Below are 21,675 nucleotides of genomic sequence, written 5' to 3' on the forward strand. Positions count from 1 at the left end.
CATTGCACAATACGCTAAGCGTTATTTTCCGTGAATATGCGTTACTCTTAACGATATTGCATAACCAGCCAAGTGCGAGTCAGAGCGGCAAGTAGAGGTTCTGTATAAACAGTATAAAGTACATTGTACTAAAAATAATAAATATAAGTACATTAACATTATGTTTACTTAATTTATAATTATTGTTGTCATAACGTCAACAGAAAATCATCATCTACTTATAAAAAAATCCACTAAGTATCTGATAATAATTACCAGATACTTAGTGGAATAATTATTATGACAAATAGTCGGACAGTTTGACAATAGTTTCGGCTAACTATAACATCCGGAATTATTCTTGTTTTCTTTGTTCTCTTAATTTTTTTTTAAGAATTGTTCTAAATTTTACGGCGTTGCTAGCTCCGAGGTAAAACATTTAAGAGAACTGAAACTAGGACTGTTAGATAGATAGATAGATAAACACTTTATTGCTCACATATAAATGGGTATACAAACAGACTTAAAATACTTAAAAACTAAGACATAAATGTGGGCAAGGCAGGAGAGTTCACAAATAAATAGATAGCGGGGTAATTATTTAACGTTAACGTTGTTGACTGTTTTCCTAGATCCGGATCGAAACGGATGTAATACCTTATACAGTATACTAAATATTAATTCCTGAACACTCAATACAGTGTCGATTAAATAACTTTTAAAAACAGACTAAGGAACCCTAAAATGCTCGTAATTTTCATACAGCACGCTACACAAATTTTGGGTCGAGGTTATGTTGATTCTTGGCAGCATAAAATAAATTTAATGTATAACAAATCAAGGCGACCCACAAAAGGAGATTTCGCAAAAATATTATGCTCTATACTCTACTTAATCAGAATATTAAGTTTATAGATATTTAATCTGGTAGAAAATATACTAAATATTACGAATTACGATATCACTACAATATCTTATAAATTATTAGTCACAAATCACAATAGATCCTCATGGGTCGCAGTGATGTCAGGGCTACAGTGACCTGCCTTCTTTTAAAAAAAAAAAGACAATATCTTATTATTTACTTTATACTAGTTAGTTTAAATAAATAAAACCTAGTTTGTTAACGTTAACGTAACCAAATCAAAACCAAACCAAAAAAAAAAAGTGAATAGATAAAACTATTACATACTGACAAAAAGCCGGAACAGAACTCTACCTCTCTCATTTCCGTCCAACAATAACCGATTTAAGAGTTCGATTTTAATGTCAGGCGTTTTTATGAGCTCCTGGTATTCCGTTCGGGAGCGCATCGATTGCCTTTTTGCCCGGTTCCAATATACACAAAACGAATCGTTTTGCTAAGGATGGTAGATTCGAGGACGAGGAGTAACCCGAAAGTGTTTCTATAAAAAACGTTTCGTAAGCAAAGTTACCGTATGCTTGGTACCTGCGGATGGTAGGCGGTAGGGAGGGCTTTTATAACGGACCGTTAGGTTATTGTATGGGCATGGAAGCATGTGGTGTTTCTATAAATTATATTGTTACGTCCAAGTTTACGTAAGTTTACGTACGTATCAGGCGGTTGAACGTTGTTGTGTTCTTCAATATTGTGAGAAATACTCATTATGTCTCATTCAGACAGTGATCAGACTGATCTTAGTGATCTAGAAATTTTATCAGACTGGAATGAATCTGATTTCGACGAAGATAGTGGTAACAATCATAGGATCATTCAGATTTTCAGCTTAAATTTCGACTGGATAAACCGTGCGTTGAAAGCTTACTTGCTGAAAATATAATATACCCTTACTTATAAGTGAAGGGAACTTGCAGGTATGTATGTAGTGAGTAGTGACTGATTTAATTTGTTGCTTAAAAAATAGAATGATCAAAATTATTTTACTTTTGGTGCCTGGAAAGGAACCTACTTACGATGCACAGTATGATAAAAACCACAATTTTGTTTCACCTTGTTTTTCTTTCAAAATACTATAGCTGTTGATAGCTATAATATAAACATTACAGTGAAACTCCGAGATCGATATTATTTGTAGTTTTATTTTAAAGCGAGTCAAAGTTGGCCTTATCCGGGTCATAAATTTGCATAAAAATTTAATAAAAAAAAAAACTAATCAAGTAACATTATTTTTGTTTATACCAATTGATTAAGCACTTAATACTACTTATACTTTTTTCCAAATTTGGTTAACCTACTGTGATCAAGTAGGGATATGTTAATTTATTTATTAATTTTAGTTTTTCATTATTTTAAGCATTTTAAATTTTAAATATTATTTTAAATGTCAAATCAATGATCACAGAATATAATAGGTATTTTGCGTTTTGTTCTCTTCAGCAATAATGGGTAAAACTTGGTAAAACTACATTTTCTACTAAAATGTTTTGTTTTCTTCATCGTAACAAACCAAATTAAATAAAACGCGGATTATTTAAGTGAATATTAGGTGATCAAGCCGTTAATAAACATTGGTTACCATAAATTTGAAATGAGTAGGTCTTTAATATCAAAACGCAGTATTAATTACCGTTGGGAGGGCTTCGGTTAGCGCGTTACTAACGACTGTTCGTAGCAGGTAGAAGCTAAAATAACTTTGTGAAACGCCTTTAACGGTTCGTTACCCGTAAGTGAAAAACGTTTGGTAGCTGATGTACAGTGACGATTCGTTAGATATAGGAATCGGGCATGACTGCCCGGTCAATGATATTTCTTCCTTGATCATAGATTTTTGACATTTGCTGAGAGATTGGATCCAATACGGTCATAGAAATAGGTGTTGCCAGTTATTTAATATAAAAAAGAGTTTTTAATTTCTTGTTCGTTAATATGTTTCAAATAATGTAATGTAATTATTTTTCTAATAATATACTTGGATAATCTTGCTGAAATAACAAAAAACAAGCCATATTAAAAATGACGATGTCTTTTGACAAATCGAATTCTCTGAGATCTAGTAACCCTGACGTTGACCTGTCAGCGTTAGCGCTCTCCATTGGCTATTGAAACCACATATGACGTAAAATAGGATCAATGAAATATGATAATGTAATCGCAAATATGATCAAATGATCATATATATTGGATCCTATATATGATCATAGAAATGATCCAATATAAATGATAATGTAATACCCCCCTATGACGCTGCAGAGTTCGTTCGTACGTCGCCCATAGGCCATAGGCCTATACTGCCTATAAATCCAAAGCCGATCATCATCATCCACTCACCAGTTTGTGCGCCAGCGCGGGTATGAACGCTCTACATCGCAGGAACCGAAGCAGGTACGCGTCGTCCATACGCCGCGGCTTACATTGCCCTCGATCTAGAACATCATTATTTTAATCATTACATTCATAATAATATTTATCATTATATTTTGCTCCAAAAGTACTTAATTTCTTACACTTTATTGTAAGGAGTAGAGTATCACTCACACTTTATAGTTTATTGTAATGAGTATAGTAAACTAGAAACTGCACAATATGTACAACTAATATAATATATTCTGTGACCTATCTATACGGGTCAGGACTCGGGTTAACTAATATTTTATAATTAACTTGACTAACTAAATTCGTAATACAAGACATTTTTGTTATTAAAAACATAACATATTTAATTTAAATAATGTGATGTAACTAATTATTTTTAGACTTTCGAAAATGTAACACGTAGGCATCGTAACAATTATTAGAATAAGACAAAGTAACAAAGACAGACCTTATATTTAGAATGAATCAAATAATTATTTATTATTTACTAGTAGATTAAAGTTTAGTTAAACGACTATAAAATAATTCTCTTTATTTAGTTGTCACTAGTAAACTGCAAACTATAAATTACAGGGACACGTTTTTGCCAGAGTAGACAGAATGTCGTTATGTCTATTGTGTTTTTGCCATGGGGCGGAGTTGCAGGTAGCAGTCAGTCATCCCCCTCAAAAACTATTCACTTTTTCCTCAATTCTTATGCTACCCTGGTATATATAGAGTTCCCTTTTAACCCGTTCATGTGCGGCTCGCGAAAGCATAATCAGGCGCGGAGTCTGAAATTTGGGGGTCACTCACTTCACTAGTCAGTGACATAATAGATTCTTGTAAAATACGTTTGTTCAATATTTTATCTGTGAATTGGGTTTCTTTATACCCCAGTAGAGTTACATTTTTTTTTAAATTAATTATAGTCTGAATTTTTTTTGTACAGGTCACAAATAGCTTAAATTCAAAAACTCGACCAAATCCAACGAGTGCGTTAGCCGCCATATTGGTTTGAAGGTCCAATATTTTTTTAGCTATAAGTATCTCCTTTATTTTTTTTTAAGAAAATGTGACATTCCTAAATGACGCGGGCGAAGCCGCGCGGAACAGATAGTCAAGAATATAATATTGACTTGGAAACATCCTTCAAACAACTGTGTACCCTATATGTTCTATGTTACCCTAGTACTCATTCTCGGTCCGGGCCACTATAGTTGCCCGGGACTGTGAATGCTATATGCCCGGCTGGCCGCACATTGTCCGAATTCTGTTGAATTTCGCCGGACCGCCACCCCGCACACTATCCGAAATATCCTTCCGGCGAGTTCGAGCTCACTCGGCTCAGTACAAAATGTAAGAGAAAGCGCGGGCGTTCAACTGTTTCGTATCAGAAATTTCGGACAAAGTGCGGCCGGGGCGGCCGGGCAAAAGCACTTGACTCGCCCACGCCAGTCGAATTACTTTTAGTAGGGGAGGTAGTGCTATCGTTTGCTAAGTCATTTCATACCGACCAAATTTTTGTCCAGCGGTAGCTTAATATTTATCAATCAATATAATCAGCGTCAGTCGCCGCACCCGTGGTGGGATGTTAACTGAGAGTATTTCAAAGTTGTAAAAAAAAAATAATTGCGAAAAGTGATTTTATACCGAATGAAAATTTTATGGATGATTATTGAGGTCATGCTTAACCAAAAATGCACCGTCAGCCGTATCGCAGACGTTACTGAACTATGTTAAAAAAATTAAAATATAAAGTCATTTCATACCGTACAAAATTTATACAGGTGAACGTTGATACCTTTTTAATAATAAAGACCACCGTCAGTCGTTAATATGCGGGTGGAAAGCCCGTCAGCCAGCGATATAAGCTATAACCAATATAGCCCTACTTCGCGCTCAATGTATCCTAGGGCGTCGCGTAGACGACATTTCCACCTGCAAATATTCAGCTGACGGCGATTTTCGTTTGAATTAATCATAAAATTGTCTCACATAGCAATTTTAAGTAATTAATTATAGTCAATATTTGTCAAGAAGAATTATATACATTTTACTTTAAAAGCGCCATCTGTTGTTATATACTAAAACTAAAATAGCACCTACCAAACCTAAACGTGTATAATCTAGATAATATGACCTTTATTGGGTGCGAATTGGGATCTTTTTAATGACAATTCAATACGATTCCCAGCAACAACTTTGAGATACTCTAAATTTTTATTCCTCCCATACTGGAGTAGCTGACGATCAAAACTCTTATGTATTAATAGAATAGTATTATTGTTACGATTTTCGCTCGGTATGAAATGACTTTTTAAAATGAGCGCGACCTCCTGTACTATTTGTAAATTTTAATAATTATACAGAATGCAATTAAAACATTTTTTTAGGGCTTAGGTATCATTAGGAAAGTCCACTTAACCAAAAAATAGGATGTTAATTTTTTACAATAACACATTTTATCCCACTTAAAATCGTTGCTGATCGATCACTTCGCGGTGAAAGCGGGGGTGACGCGGGGGGTGGCGCGGGAGGACTGGCCGCGGCACGTGCTGGCAACTTGTAGTGCCCATTAATTGTATTGTTTTTTAATTTTTAGGAAAACTTTCGGACGCTATTTCTCAACAATCAACATTTTAGTACTAAGTGATTATAAAAGAAAAAAAGACGGGTTGCACTCCGGAAGTGCCAGCAGAAGTGTAAACATGATTATTAACGTTGTGCATTATTTTTTTTAACCCACTTTTTATGAAAATCGATTTTTAAAAAATCGTTTTTTTTAATTAATCGAAACCAATCGATTAAATTTTTAACCCATTTTTTATCATAATCGATATAAAAAAAACGTTTTTTTTTAATTAATCGAAACCCTAAAAATCGATTAAAAATACGCGTAAAGGATCAATATAATTATATCGAAATTTGGCCGGAAGGTTTAATTGTATCCTGTATATGAATGTGTCAAATTACCGTAGATCATGCGGCGCAGCTCCTCAATCGCCTTCTGCCTGGTCTCCGGATCCTCATTGCAGTTCCTCCGCGCGCACTCGTAGAACTCAGGGTCTTCGAACCGGCTGACTTCGGCCTGGAAGGCTATGTCGATGAACGGCATCCTGGAGACAAAGAAAAAAATTCTACTTGTAATTCACATAAAATAATAATCGGCCAAGTGTGAGTCGGACTCGCGCACGAAGGGTTCCATACCATTATACAGCAAAATTAGACCAAAAAGTCTGCGTTTCGCAAGCAAACAGAGCACTCGTGTACGCGTATCGGTTGTCCCGAACGTCAGGGGCGCATAACCTTCTTTCTGTTGTGTCTTTATAATATCCGTATTAGTGCAAGATGTTTAAGTGCAGCCAATGTGATGTTGAGTTTATCGATGGTCCGCAATGTTCGACCTGCAAGAATAGGTTCGATTTCCGGTGTTCTGGGATTACAGAATCAGGCTATCGTAAGCTCGGAGAACGTAAAAATAACTGGAAGTGTATATCTTGTAAAAATAAGGGATCGACGCAGACTCTTGCTCCGGTCGGAGGTGGATCCAGCCCCTCTTCACCAGTTCCTTCTGATCTCGATGGTGTCTTGAAGGATATTAGACGTATAAGTATTCAAATGGCGGCCCTTCCTGAATTGGTCTCCGATATTAAGTCAATCAAGTCCGATCTAGCAGATCTTGCCTCCCTGAGATCTGAGCTGGTCGAACTCAAAACGTCGGTTGACTTTATACATCAAATGTTTGAGTCTACGACGGATAAAATCTGTAAACTAGAGAAAGAGGTTCAAGGTCTTCTCAAAACTAACGACGAAGTCAAGTCACTCCAGCAGCGGATCGACGGTCTCGAACGCACTGTACGTGAGAATGAACAACGTTCGCGCCTAAATAATATCGAGATAAAAGGTCTCCCTATGACCTCATCTGAAAACCTATTTACGATAGTCACAAACATTGGCAAATTTATTAAATGCCCTATCTCTAAAGAGCAGATTAATTACGTTGCCAGGATTCCTTCATCTAACGATAAATTACCTAAACCAGTCATCGTGGCCCTTCATAATAGATATTTAAAGGAGGATTTTGTTGCGGCAGCGAAGAAATGTAATTTGTCACCGGGGGATCTAAACCTGCATGGAACCGGCAGAATTTTCATTAACGACCATCTGACCTTGGACAACAAGCTACTGCTGAATAAAACAAAGTTGCTGGCGAAGGAGAAAGGCTACGCTTTCACTTGGGTCAAGGGGTGTAAGATTTTTTTAAGAAAAAATCCCGAGTCACGCGTCATCCTTGTAAGATCAGAACTAGATTTAAAAAAACTGGAGTAAATACTTGTTACCTTACTAAAGTTATTGTTTTTACCACTCAGTACTGTAATAATTGTGAACTAAATTTCATTTTAATTTTATTTAATTGCAGTGATAGTATAAAAAGGTTGCGCACCCCTTGCATTCTTGTTTACAATTTAGCCTACCGCCCATTCATATTGTTAGCTCGCACAGCTTTTGTTGAGCATTTGTTCCTATCTAACACTATAATTGTTTTTGTCAACATAAAACCTCAAAAAAATAAAAATTTACGTGGTCTATTAGTTTATTTAATATATGTTTACTATAATATCTCTGATAATGATCTAGTTTTCTACGGTCGCGATATAATACAGACGTTTGTCTCACTCGCGCTTGAGTACTGCCCGTGTAAATCCATCTCGCTCGCTCACTCCGTTATGCCGGTACTATTGTCTTTACTTATCAGTGATCGCGACTCGTGCGTAAGCAGTTTACCATTCTTGCTATTTACGATACTATTTCACCCTGTTAATATCTATTTAGTGTTTTTCTATACGTATAATTACATTTCTGTTTATCGACATGGGTAACGACGGCTTGAATAATTTAAACATCTACTACCAAAATGTACGTGGGCTCCGTACTAAGTCTATAGAATTTTATCGCCAGTTAAATCTTAATACGTACGACTTAATTATACTCACAGAAACGTGGCTAACTGATAATTTCCTAGACTGTGAACTTTTTAGTGATGAGTATATAGTGTGGAGACGAGACCGTGATTATGTCACGACCGGCCAGGCGCGCGGCGGAGGGGTGTTGATTGCGGTACGAAGGTATGTATCGGCTGCACCTGCACCTACTTTTCATTCGACGGCGGAAGACCTTTGGATTACTATTAGCATGCGTGGTAATCACCTGAGTAGCTCCCGATCGATTAGGTTACATATTTGTGTTGTGTATTTGTGTAAACTCGGGCTTCTTAGATCATTCTCGGACCAACTATCTAATTTTCTAATCAAGCTGAATGACTCAGTTGCTAAATGTCCCCTTGACAATTTTTTGGTTATTGGCGATTTTAACTTGAGTGGAATTAATTGGGTATATAACAGCTCTGTCGATTGTTACTGTTCTAGCAATTTATCTGCTCCAAATAATGATGAATGCTTGTTATTGAATGAAATTCAAATATTGTCACTTAATCAATATAACGGCATACGAAATAAACAAAATAAAATACTTGACCTTGTCTTATGTAATGACAAGGTTTCCGTCCGTGAATGTCTCGATCCCCTCGTCCCGCTAGATACCTACCACCCTGCTTTGAACATAGAAGTGCCCCTATCTATTAAATCGTATTTAAAGTCAGCTGATACCATGCGCTATGATTTTACCAAAGGAGACTTCGAGAAAATCAATAACGAAATATCCCTGATTAACTGGCCATGTGAACTGAATCATAGGAGTTTAGAAGATGCAGTGTCATTCTTCTACGAAAGTATTGAGAATATTCAAAACAAACATATCCCACTTAAGAAATTGAAGCATAGCTCTTATCCAGTCTGGTTCACTCCTGCACTAAAGCGCCTGATTAAACAAAAATATAAATTTCTTCATAAATTCAAATTATATGGTAGGGTATCGGACCAATTAACCTTTAAACTTTTACGTACTAGGGTAAAAAAATTAGAAACCGAGTGCTACAATGGCTACATTCAAAGTACCGAATCGGCGATTAAAAATAATCCAAAGCATTTCTGGAATTATATCAAGCACAGATCTAAGTCTAACATACTCCCAAATAGTCTGACTTTGAATGGTGCTATTGTTTCATCCGGTGAATCCATTTGCGAATCATTCTCTCAGCACTTTCAGTTATCTTTTCTAAATCTAGGTAATCTTAGTCACAGTGATGGATATGCAAGCATCAACCATGCTGAGTCCGCTTCACATATTAACTCAATTAAAATTACATTTGATTCTGTTAAGAATCAGCTAAGGCACCTTGATCCCAATAAATCTGCCGGACCAGATAATCTTTCCCCTAAGTTTTTAATCAAATGCTATGAAACGATATCACTACCAGTATCACTACTCTTTATTAAATCTATCACATCTTGCACAGTCCCTAGAATTTGGAAATTGGCCTATATTACTCCAGTGCATAAAAAAGGATCCAAAACTGAGATTGAGAATTATAGACCAATTTCCAAGCTATGTACATTAGCGAAGGTCTTGGAGCGTATTGTTTACAGGCAAGTTTATACATCTTTAAGCAGTGTCTTCAGTAAATCACAGCATGGCTTTTTAACTGGCAGGTCTACTGTTTCAAATCTAGTGCTCCTAAACGACTTTATAACACAGAACATGGATGAAGGTAATCAAGTCGATGTAGTTTATACTGATTACAGTAAGGCATTTGATCGTATAGATCACACTATTCTTAAAACTAAACTTTACAATATTGGCATCAGAGGTGATCTTTTTAGGTGGTTCTGTTCTTACTTTACTTACTTATATTTGTTTTAAACATGCTTTCACTCTTTACTTTGCCGACGACATGAAAATTTTCTATCCCATTTCTTCCGTCGAAGATGCTGAAGCGTTACAAGCTGATTTACTCCGTCTGGACCAGTATTGTTATAACAATCGTTTAGATCTTAACCCCCAAAAATGCCTACTAATCACCTTTCCCGACGACCTATTATCTAAAGGGCTTCGCTATACAAAGAACTAATATTGTACGTGACCTAGGTGTTTATCATGACACTAAACTAATGTTTGATACACATGTTGATCATATAATTGCGAAGGCCTCAAAAGCACTAGGTTTTATAATGAGACTAAGCTCCCCCTTCAAAAATGCTAAAACCCTCAAAATTCTGTATTGCACCTACGTCAGACCCCATTTAGAATATGCCTGTCAGGTATGGAACCCGTGCTATGATAAATATATTACACGGATCGAGAATATACAAAGGCGATTTATGAGATACCTATGCTACAGACTTAAAATATACTATAATTCAGATAACTACCTTAACCTTTGTAAAAAATTTCACATTCAAACTTTGTTTAATCGTCGGTACATTTCTGATTTCATATTCATTCTAAAATTAATTAACAACGAAATTGACTGTCCTGACCTTCTCAGCAAAGTAAACTTTTATGTACCAACTAGACCACGTAGATTTAATCCACCACTAGCTATCCCATGTTATAATTCTAACTATAGACGTAACTCCTGTCTAGTGCGAGCTAGCATTGAATTTAATAATGTCTGTAAAAAATTCTCTTTCGATCCTTATACATTGCGGACCAAGAATGCAAGAGACAAACTGAACCTTAACTTCTTCGATTAATATTTTCTATTGATTTATAATTACTGTTCTATTCTATATTCTATTCTCTTAAACATCATTGTACTTTGTAACCTTAGTATATAATTATAGTTACACAAAATTTTGTTTGTTGTGTTAAAAAATCATGTTTGTTTGCTAGATTATCTTTGTTAATGGTGAAAACCTGTCATTGGCTTCTTGTTTTATCTATAATTTAACTATTTAAGTAAAATTGTAAGCTGTTGGTTTTCCAATATTAAATAAATAAATAAATAAATAAATAAATAAAAATTGTGTTTTTGTATGGGAGCCCCCCTTAATTTTTTTTATTTTATTTTAATATTATTATTAAATATTAAAGTACTCATATATGTATTAAGTAAGGACTTTGAGAAACATTCAAGTAAGTAACATTATTGATATAGAGCAAAAAAGGCCAAAACAATCACGTTTGTTGTATGGGAGCCCCCCTTAAATATTGATTTTATTTTGTTTTTAGTATTGGTTGTTATAGCGGCAACAGCAATACATAATCTGTGAAAAATTCGACTCTCTAGCTATTATCGTTCTTGAGATACAGCCTGGAGACAGACAGACAGACGGACAGATAACGAAGTCTTAGTAATAGGGTCCCGTTTTTACCCTTTGGGTACGGAACCCTAAAAAACAAACGGCAGACGACGGGCCTGGGGACGAGTTTATAGTGGAATAGAGGTACACAATCGTAACCACTAATAAATTATGTGCGTGTGCGTTTCAATAGTGAAGAACTAAGAGGTTGTCCTACATAGGCAGACAGATATAATAATATTTAAAGAATCTTATAGTGAGTGACACTTGTAAAAATAAAAAATCAGCCAAGTGAGGGTTAGACTCGCGCACGAAGGGTTCCGTACCACAATAGAGCAAAAATAGGCTGAAAATTGTGTTTTTTGGTATGGGAGCCCCCCTTAATTATTTAATTTATTTAAATTTTATTATTAATTATTAAAGTACAAACATAACTGAATATTTCGTGAATATTTCAAGTACTATATGTGGCCGTTATTGATATAGAGCGAAAAATAGCAAGAAAATCACGTTTGTTGTATAGGGGGGGCCTATTTTAAGTATTTAATTTATTTTGTTTTTAGTATTTTTTGTTATAGCGGCAACAGATATACACAATCTGTAAAAAATTCAGAAGGATAGCTATAGCGGTTCTTGACTTACAGCCTGGAGACACACAGACAGACAGACGGACATACTTAGACAGAAAAGTCTTAGTAATAGGGTCCCGTTTTTCCCTTTGGGTACGGAACCCTAAAAAAGCAAGATCTGCAGCTCTTCACTTATTTTTCGAGATTAAGAAATTATTATTGATCGTAACGTACCTGCAGGATCCACCGGATCCAACATTGAAAGTAGACTATGAAACAAAAGAGTTTGGAAACCTCTTGTCTATTATGAAGCTAATAAGCAAATCGTACCAAACTGTATTGACATAGTAGAAGTATCTTAAAAAGTTATAATATTATAAAATACAAGCATACACTGCTTGTGACTAGATATCGTCATATGCCAAGGTTGAGCAGTGTGGGTGACTGACCGTCTCTAGGTCAAGACTCTACGTGACTCTACATTCTATTCAGTGAAGGGCTTAAAGGCTCCCGCACAGCGCGTTATTATTGGTCGATAATAACGCATGCGTTATTGCGATATCTGTGTTCAGTACATTTTGTATTAGGATGGTCATGCAGTTACACACTGCTGCGATAATAACGCCGCAAATCGCAATGGAAGCATATCGCAATAACTCAATTTTCTTGCATACCTCAGAGAGAGGTTAGTGCCGTCGTCGCGCTGCGCTCTCTCGTAATAAAATATATCGGACAGTAAAACGCAGCTCTGTGCAAGGAATCGGGACGCATTTTCGCAATACCGCATGCGTTATTATCGACCGATAATATCGCGCCTGTGTGCGGGGCCTTGAAGCTGTATACTAAACACAGCTTTGGGCTTTAGAATATTGTTTAGAATCTTTTGGAGTTAATTTATTTGGTTCTTTTGAAGTTTAGGAAGGCATAAGTAATACATAACGCTAACCTACGAATCACCACCTAACGACCTAGCATTCAATTAGAGTCGAGTATTAGGCAACCAAATAGGAAATACATAATATTATGATTTATGTACCATCGAGGAAATTGATTCCTAGGCAGTTGACAGACCAACGTCATTTGGTCGGATCATGTAAATTAAATGTTAACTATGATCTGTCGGCTGGGTTTGATGTAACGCGACCAAATTACGTAGGTCCCCCATCTGCCTAGGAATCAACTTCTCTGATAGTAAATAAGGAAAATAATTAAAGCATTACGTTAATTTACTACTTCAAAGTTGAAGAATATATTTAAATAAAACATGTTAAATGTTACAAAACAAATAAAATATTATATTAATGTTTAACATAATAACTGGCTGGAGGATAACCCGACACGACAAAAATTAATTTCTTTACTTAATTATAGTAAGCGCAGGTTTTTTAACAATTTTCCACCAAAATTAGAGGTTAACAGTTAAAGTAGGGGAAAGCTGGCAATTATTGATAAGTGAAAAGTGCCGCTCAATTTGGGAGGCTGCTAAGTGTGCCAGTGCCCGCCCATAAGAAATTTCACCCAAACTTTCTATGCTACTTGAATACCATACGCACAAATCCATCCATACCATATCCATAGAGTATCTACCTATATTATTAATTCGCCTATTTGATTAAAGCGATTCGTTATAACAATTTTAGCCGCACTCAGAGACGTTTAATAATGATTAAACTTTAATTTAATGAAAAGTTTGACAGTTAATGTATGGGGCTTATCACAAAATCTTAATTATTTACCTAATTGTAATTACAGTTAAGCACTTAATTCGTCTCTGAGTGTGGCAGTAATAATTGTAGCAAAATATTTATGTTAAATCTTTTTCTCTTTATGTTCTCCTGGTAATCGGCTGTTAGTTCTGAACGTTCGTTAAATGGCATTTTAGTAGCATTTTAGCAAGCTTTTAGCAACCGATCCGATAACTAACAAGTATAATTTCCATCTCTTTATGTGGTCCTGGTAAGTACCAGTTAGTTTTTAGCGTTGGATAGCTTGACTTGCGTTTCACCAACCTATCATCTCTTATCCTTAGGTTAACTTAGCACAGGGGTAAAATTATACCGTTGATTCTTTTATGTTTTATGTTGTCCTAGTACGCGTCTGTTACTTGTTAAAGTTGCGTTGCGTTGTGTTTCAAATGGCTATCGGCCATAACGTGACATGTTTTTAAGATGAAAAACTCAAAGGGTCCTCCGTCCTTCTTAAATCTTATGTTCACAGTTACAGTTAAAGTACTTCACAGTTACAGTTACTTTTGAACGTAATAGATCTACGGGAAACGTATCCTCTGAAATGTGAAATTTCAAAAGTGTATGTGTGTACTGTGTATGTTTTTATATATTTTATGTTCGCATATCTCCGGAACTACAAGTCCGATTTAAGTTGTATTGTATTGTAAGATTTTTGGTTGTACTAGGTATTGTTGAACTCAGGGTACTGAGAGTACTTTCAAAATCGGTTTACTAACTTTTGAAATAGGCAATTTTGAAGTCGGTTTTATGTTTTAGGGTTTCGTAAAACATAAAACCGTCCGTCCGGGTAGGAACGGCCCCGTATCACGTATCTTGCGAGAGCAATGCGATAGCAATTATTGCGCGATAATTGCTCCAAAATCGCAATTTCGTATCATGTATATCAGCCAAAACAATACGGTTGCAATCGATCACTATAATACATGACACCATTGTTTGTGACATTCATGACACCCAGCAATCACTCGCGCGATTATTGCTAGTGGACTGTTTGATCCGTGGTTTGATCGCTATTATATTATACGTGATAACTGATAAGGTAGCGGGACTTTATTACGACTTCGATGTCTGTCCGTCTGTCTGTCTTCAGGCTTAAGAACCGCTATAGCTAGACTTCTGAATGTTTTACAGAACTTTCAACTTAGTGTACTTATATATTTTGTTGCCGCTATAACACACACATACACTAATAAAAACGAAATAAATTTTGAATATTTTCATACAACAAACGTAATTTTTTTGGTATTTTTTGCAAAAAATACCAAATTATATTAATATAAGATTATAAGGTATTTGTCCCACGTATAATAAAATATAAATTGGTCCCACATAATAAATAAAGTGAAGGTACCTGGTACATAATATTTATACGTGGGAGAGCCATGCTTCGGCACGAATGGGCCGGCTCGACCGGATAAATACCACGTTCTCACAGAAAACCTGCGTGAAACAGCGCTTGCGCTGTGTTTCGCCGAGTGAGTGAGTTTACCGGAGGCCCAATCCCCTACACTATTCCCTTCCCTACTCTCCCCTATTCCCTTCCCTTTCCATCCCTACCCTCCCCTATTAGCCTATTCCCTCTTAAAAGGCCGGCAACGCACCTGCAGCTCTTCTGATGCTGCGAGTGTCCATGGGCGACGGAAGTTGCTTTCCATCAGGTGACCCGTTTGCTAGTTTGCCCCCTTATATCATAAAAAAAAAATGTAACAGGTAAGCACTTGAATAGTTCAGAAAATAGTCAGTTGTATTTATACTTTACTAATCGATATTAAAATTAATATAAACTAAATAATTAAGGGGGCTCCAATACATACACATTTTTGGCTATTTTTGTTATATATTGTACATAACCCTTCGTGTGCGAGGCCAACTCGCACTTGGACGATTATTTTAATATTATGTATTGTAATATTTGGTATAGGTGAATGCCTATTGTTATGTTCAATATGTGATTGTACAGAGACTTTCATCATTATTGTTATGTTTTTGCGCGTGGTTGCTAAGACATTCTGCACCTCAAGTTATATTGTGTAGATCAGGGTTTCTCAAACTTTCGGCTCCACGAACCTCTGTTAAAATTTCCAGGTGACAACTGACAGCGGACCCCTTACTACTAATATTAATGTGATGGGTCATGGGTTTGCTTGTTTCTTGTCGCAAATGGAATCAATGTTAGGAGTAATTTCAGAAAATTTTAACCTTAATTATTCTGACTCGGTATCAAGTCGATTTCTGTATTTAGTTTTTATTATGACCAGGTGTCAAAACCCACTCTCACATACCTAAGTATGTTGTAGGAAAGGGAAAAAGGAAATTCAACGCTTTGAGTGATTGTTTGAAATACTCTGCCTGTCTAGCTGCCCAAAAATCTATCAAAGACATCCTTTTGAAATCAGCTTGAGTTCTACGGACATTTCTAATATTAACTCCTGTTGCTTGACACTCAAACTAGAAATTATGCTCTCGTTCGTGACCGCAAACGGGTTACGAATCCAGCCATCTTTTCCAGCCAGTTATCAAGCCACCATTATTACGTAAATTTTGTCGCGAACCCCTTGCTGTTGCATGGCGAACCCCTAGGGGTTCGCATTCCCCACTTTGAGAAACCCTGGTGTAGATAATAGAAGTCAATGCCACAAAAGTATCTAGTAGAGTCAATTTAAATAATAATAATAATAGTAGGTAATCGGTAAATCCACATTCATACTGATATTATATAAATGCAAAAATGACTCTGTCTGTCTGTCTATTACCTCTACCGCTGAACTGATTTTGTATGGAGAGACACTTCGTCCCGGGAAAGGACAAATAAACTTGTATAATTTCACAAGTTTGTTTAGTGAAGGTACCTGGTACATAATATTATTACAAAGTATGCGGCTTAAAACAAACATAGTTTAGCTTTTAGTGTGCTTTTTGTGAGTTTACTTTATACCATTTCCACTATATAAACAGTCTCTCTATTTGTTAACTACTGTCACTGTATGCTGCTTTCTTTAAAGGTGTTTTTACAGTAGCCAAATGGCGAAAAACGGAACCCGTATAGATTCGTCATGTCTGTCTGTCTGTATGTCTGTCTCGTATGTCACAGCCATTTTTTTCCGAAACTATAAGAGCTATACTATTGAAACTTGGTAAGTAGATGTCTGTGAACCGCATTAAGATTTTGATACAAAAATGGAAAAATTATTAAAAATTTTGGGGGTCTACATAGGTACAACTGAAACAAAAAAAAATTTTTTAATCTAACCTATGCGTGTGGGGATGGGGATGGATAGCTCTTAAAAATCATATTGAGGTTTCTTATATCATTTTTTTCTAACCTGAATAGTTTGCGAGAGAGACTCTTCCAAAGTGGTAAAATGTGTGTCCCCCCTAACTTCTAAGTCTGCATGATAAGTCTAAAAATATATATGATGTACATTACTATAAAAACTGCCAACGAAAATTGGTTTGAACGAGATCTAGCAAGTAGTTTTTTTATACGTCATAAATGGTCAAGTCCTTAAACCAACAAAAGAAATTTTTTTCATTTAACCTATGCGTGTGGGGTATCTATGAATAGGTCCTCAAAAGTCATATTGAAGTTTCTAATATAATTTTTTTCTAACCCGAATAGTTTGCGAGAGAGACTCTTCCAAAGTGATAAAATGTATGTCCCCCCCCCCTCTAACTTCTAAAGTAGGGACATGATAAGTTTAAAAAAATATATGATGCACATTATTATAAAAACTACCAACGAAAATTGGTTTGAACGAGATCTAACAAGTAGTTTTTTTGTACGTCTTAAATGGTAAACCTTAATTAATTAACTTTCATTAAATCAACTGAGATATAAAAATAAATCAAAAACCTTTGAATTTCATAAAAATAAACCTTATTGCTGCTGCGGAACCCTTCATGGTTTTTAAACATAACAAAATAATTATGTTTTATGTCTAATATTATGATTATGAATTATGAATAATGTGTTCTCAAGTTTGCTAAACATTAAAATCTTAAGGTATTTTCATATAATATCATTGTCTTTACTACAAAAGATAAATTACATTTTTATTTTTGTTGTTGATTAGAAAAAATATTTATTATTTATAGATTTTAATTATGCGTTTATTAAACCTTTTCTTTACTTTAATCATATTAATATTCCCATTACTAACAGCGCGACATTATCTTGTAATATTTAACACGTATAAGTTAACGTTATTCTTTCGTTTAACTTCAGTTATTAATTTAACGCCATCGGTTTGCCACCACGATATGCACCAGGGACGCATGACGGCATGAGTGGTGTAGAGATCTATTGTGACGTCACAGTACAACATGGCGGTGTGTTATTAGCCCCGATTCCGATAGCGTCTGTTTACGCAAACCGCCATTATCAGATGATGTATTTGTAACTGCCTTTGTAAGAAACTCTAATGCTAGTTGTAATATAGGGTTATAATATAAATTATAAACACTTTCATAGTTTTACTGTGTACTGTATTAAGTGAAAACTGATTTTCTTCCATTTTCACATTTTTAGGGTTCCGTACCCAAAGGGTAAAAACGGGACCCTATTACTAAGACTTCGATGTCTGTCCGTCTGTCCGTCTTTCCGTCTCCAGGCTGTAACTCAAGAACGGTAATAGCTAGAGAGTTGAAATTTTCACAGGTAATGTAAATATATCTGTTGCCGCTGTAACAACAAATACTAAAAACAAAATAAAAATAATATTTAAGGGGGCTCCCATACGGCAAACGTGATTTTTTGGCCTTTTTTGCTCTATTTCAATAATGGCAGTTATATGTATGTGTACTTTAATATTTAATAATAATATTAAAATAAAATAAGAAGTAAGGGGGGCTCCCAAACAAAAAACCAAAGTTTTGCTCTATACTGGTACGGAGCCCTTCGCGCGCGAGTCCGACTCGTACTTGGCCGATTATTTCATTATCACAGAGCTACAGTATGGCTTAATTTATATAGTTTTTTGACAGTCATTATATTTTATATATTTTTTAAAATTATAAAACACTATAGTAAAACTTTGTTAAATTTTCTAACAGCCGCACTCAAATGCATTAATTAACGATAATTAATTATTTAACGATGAGTTTGACAATGTATGGGCATAGTTTACTAAATAGTTAATACGTGTGGGGCTTATTAAATCTTAATTTAATTACAGTTTACTGTTTAGTCATTAATATTATGAATGTTTTTTTAATTTTTTGAAAAAATTATGAAATAAGGGGGCAAACGAGGAAACGGGTCACTTGATGGAAAGCAACTTCCGTCGCGTCTCGCAGCATCAGAAGAGCTGCAGGTGCGTTGCCGGCCTTTTAAGAAGGAATAGGGTAATAGGGGAGGGTAGGGATGGAAAGGGAAGGGAATAAGGGAGAGTAGGGAAGGGTAGAGTAGGGGATTGGGCCTCCGGTAAACTCACTCACTCAGCGAAACACAGCGCAAGCGCTGTTTCACGCCGGTTTTCTGTGAGAACGTGGTATTTATCCGGTCGAGCCAGCCCATTCGCGCCGAAGCATGGCTCTCCCACGTCTAAATGTCTGTGAGTGCGACAATAGGTGTTATAAAAACTTATTTGAAAGTTATTTTCAATGACATTATAAAACTCAAATCAATCTTAATTCTTAATAAGTTTATATCTACCTCAGGCAGTAACAAGACGGCTCAGAAACTAATTGACTTTCTTTTTGATGTGACTGGTTTCTCAAAAGGCCTCAAGTGTTTTTACAGTTACAAGATGGCCACTTACATTGCCATAATAAACACATTTCGTACTTTTTATTGGTTTAACATTTGCTTGCTAACGAGTCATTCGAGAGTTAAAGAAATATAATTCTTTAACTCTCGAATGACTCGTTAGCAAGCAAATTGCTTGCCCGAATTGAACGCAAAAAGTAATGTGGACATGTAAATATAAAGAAAGACACTACAGTACTTTCTTAGAATTGAACGTACAGAAATATTATACATTATTTGTTAGAGAGTAGAGTACGTAGAGATAGGCGTACTGGTGGAAAACTCTTGAAAATCTAATATATTACACACGGTGCTGCTCGCCAGATCTGTTAAATGCAGTATGCTGGAACTTGGCTTGACACGCTACCGCGTGTCTAGATCCTTGCTTGTATTATAAATTCTAAGGTATATAACAGCTGTAGTCTGTATAACGCCTCCGTGGTCTAGTGGTTAGAGCGTCGCTCTCGACTCCGGAGGTCGTGGGTTCGAATCCCGCGTTGGAAACATGTTATTTCCAAGTTTGGTTAGGACAATGCAGGCTGATCACCTGATTATCTGACAAGTAAGATGATTCATGCGTCGGATGGGCATGTAAAAAGTCGGTCCTGCGCCTGATCTCCCGCCAGTCGTGTCGGTCTTCCGTCCCACTGGGTTATGAGAGTAAAAGGAATAGAGAATGCTCTTGTGTACTGCGCACACACTTGGGCACTATAAAATTACTCCTGCGTACCTGGCCTGGTTTCAATGAAACCGGCCACCGTCACCGAAACCGGTGTGGGGAGTATTATTATTATAGTCTGTATTATACATATAATATATTCTGTCCGACGTGTCCGTCTATCTGTCCGTTACCTCCACAGCTGCACCTATTTAGAAGAAATTTTGTATGGAGATAATTTGGGTCCCGGGAAAGGACATAGTATATTTTTATGACGAACTCTGTACAATTTCCACGCGATAACCTATTATGGCGCAATCCGCGCAATGCAGTTGCAGGCGTCACGTCGCGCGTCTAGTTTATACTAGCTGTTGCCCGCAACTTCGTTCGCTTGGACTTTATAAGTAGTTGTTCCCGTACATCGATTGAGTCGTTTACGCGCAAATCAGGAAAGTATATTGTGTGGGAATCGCACATTTTTCCGGGACAAAAAACATGTATCTCCAATCTCCATGCCAAATTTCATCAAAATATATTAAATAGTTTATGCGAGAATCATAAAAGTTTATTGTGCGGAAACCGTATATTTTTCCGGGACAAAATGTATCCTATGTTCTTTTACGGGACTCAAAGTATCATTACACGAAATATCAGCAAAATGGGTCCAGCCGTTTACGCGTGATGTCGTGACCACGCGAAATATAACGTTCCGCGCAGCTTCGCCCGCGTATACTTCACAGACAAATTAGTCCACAAAAATAGCCCATGATCCTTCACGTGGTCTACTTCTTATCTGTGCCAAATAATAGAAAAAAATCTCTAGTAGTCCGTGAGATAAGCCCTTTTAAATAATTTCCCCCGTTTTTTTCCACATTTTCCTCTATTTCTTCGCTCCTGTTAGTTTTAGCGTAATAAGATATAGCTTATAGCCTTCCTCGATAAATGGGCTATCTAACACTGAAAGAATTTTTCAAATCGAACCAGTAGTTCCTGAGATTAGCGCGTTCAAATAAGCCCTTTCAAATAATTTCCCCCATTTTTCCACATTTTTCTTTATTTCATCGCTCCCATTAGTCTTAGCGTTATAAAATATAGCCTATGGCCTTTTTCGATAAATGGGCTATCTAACACTGAAAGAATTTTTCAAATCGGACCAGTAGTTCCTGAGATTAGTGCTTTCAAATAAGCCATTTCAAATAATTTCTCCCGTTTTTTCCCACACTTTCCTCTATTTGTTCCCATCTTCGCGTCTTAGCGCTATAAAATATAACCTATAGCCTTCCTCGATAAATGGGCTATCTAACACTGAAAGAATTTTTCAAAAACGCGTTCAAACAAACAAACAAACTCTTCCCAATTATAATATTAGTATAGATATTTTTTTTATGCCTAAACATAACTTTCATATAATTTCTAACTGCAAGACTCATTTCCTGTTTCACAGCGTCTCATAAATCAGACAATATGATTAATAATCAGAGAATATGATCATTGATT

The 21,675-nt window shown here is 36.0% G+C and overlaps 2 protein-coding genes across 2 annotated transcripts in view; one reads left to right on the plus strand and one right to left on the minus strand.

Annotated features, from left to right (window-relative positions):
* The window catches only part of LOC121734271 (clavesin-1-like), a 45,072-nt gene that overhangs the window by 3,863 nt on the left and 19,534 nt on the right, over positions 1–21,675 (minus strand). Inside the window, exons 2-3 of the mRNA XM_042124764.1 lie at positions 6,230–6,372; positions 3,230–3,324 (exon numbers count right to left, since the gene is read on the minus strand). Coding sequence (XP_041980698.1) covers positions 3,230–3,324; positions 6,230–6,371 — 237 coding nt within the window. The 5' untranslated portion in view covers position 6,372. The remainder of the gene's footprint in view (positions 1–3,229; positions 3,325–6,229; positions 6,373–21,675) is intronic.
* Positions 6,498–7,604, plus strand: LOC121734270. Its single transcript, XM_042124763.1, has one exon. It carries the CDS (start codon positions 6,605–6,607, stop codon positions 7,583–7,585), a length of 981 nt encoding a protein of 326 aa, XP_041980697.1. The 5' UTR covers positions 6,498–6,604; the 3' UTR covers positions 7,586–7,604.

Source organism: Aricia agestis, chromosome 15, assembly GCF_905147365.1.
Source record: "Aricia agestis chromosome 15, ilAriAges1.1, whole genome shotgun sequence".
Taxonomy (NCBI): domain Eukaryota; kingdom Metazoa; phylum Arthropoda; class Insecta; order Lepidoptera; family Lycaenidae; genus Aricia; species Aricia agestis.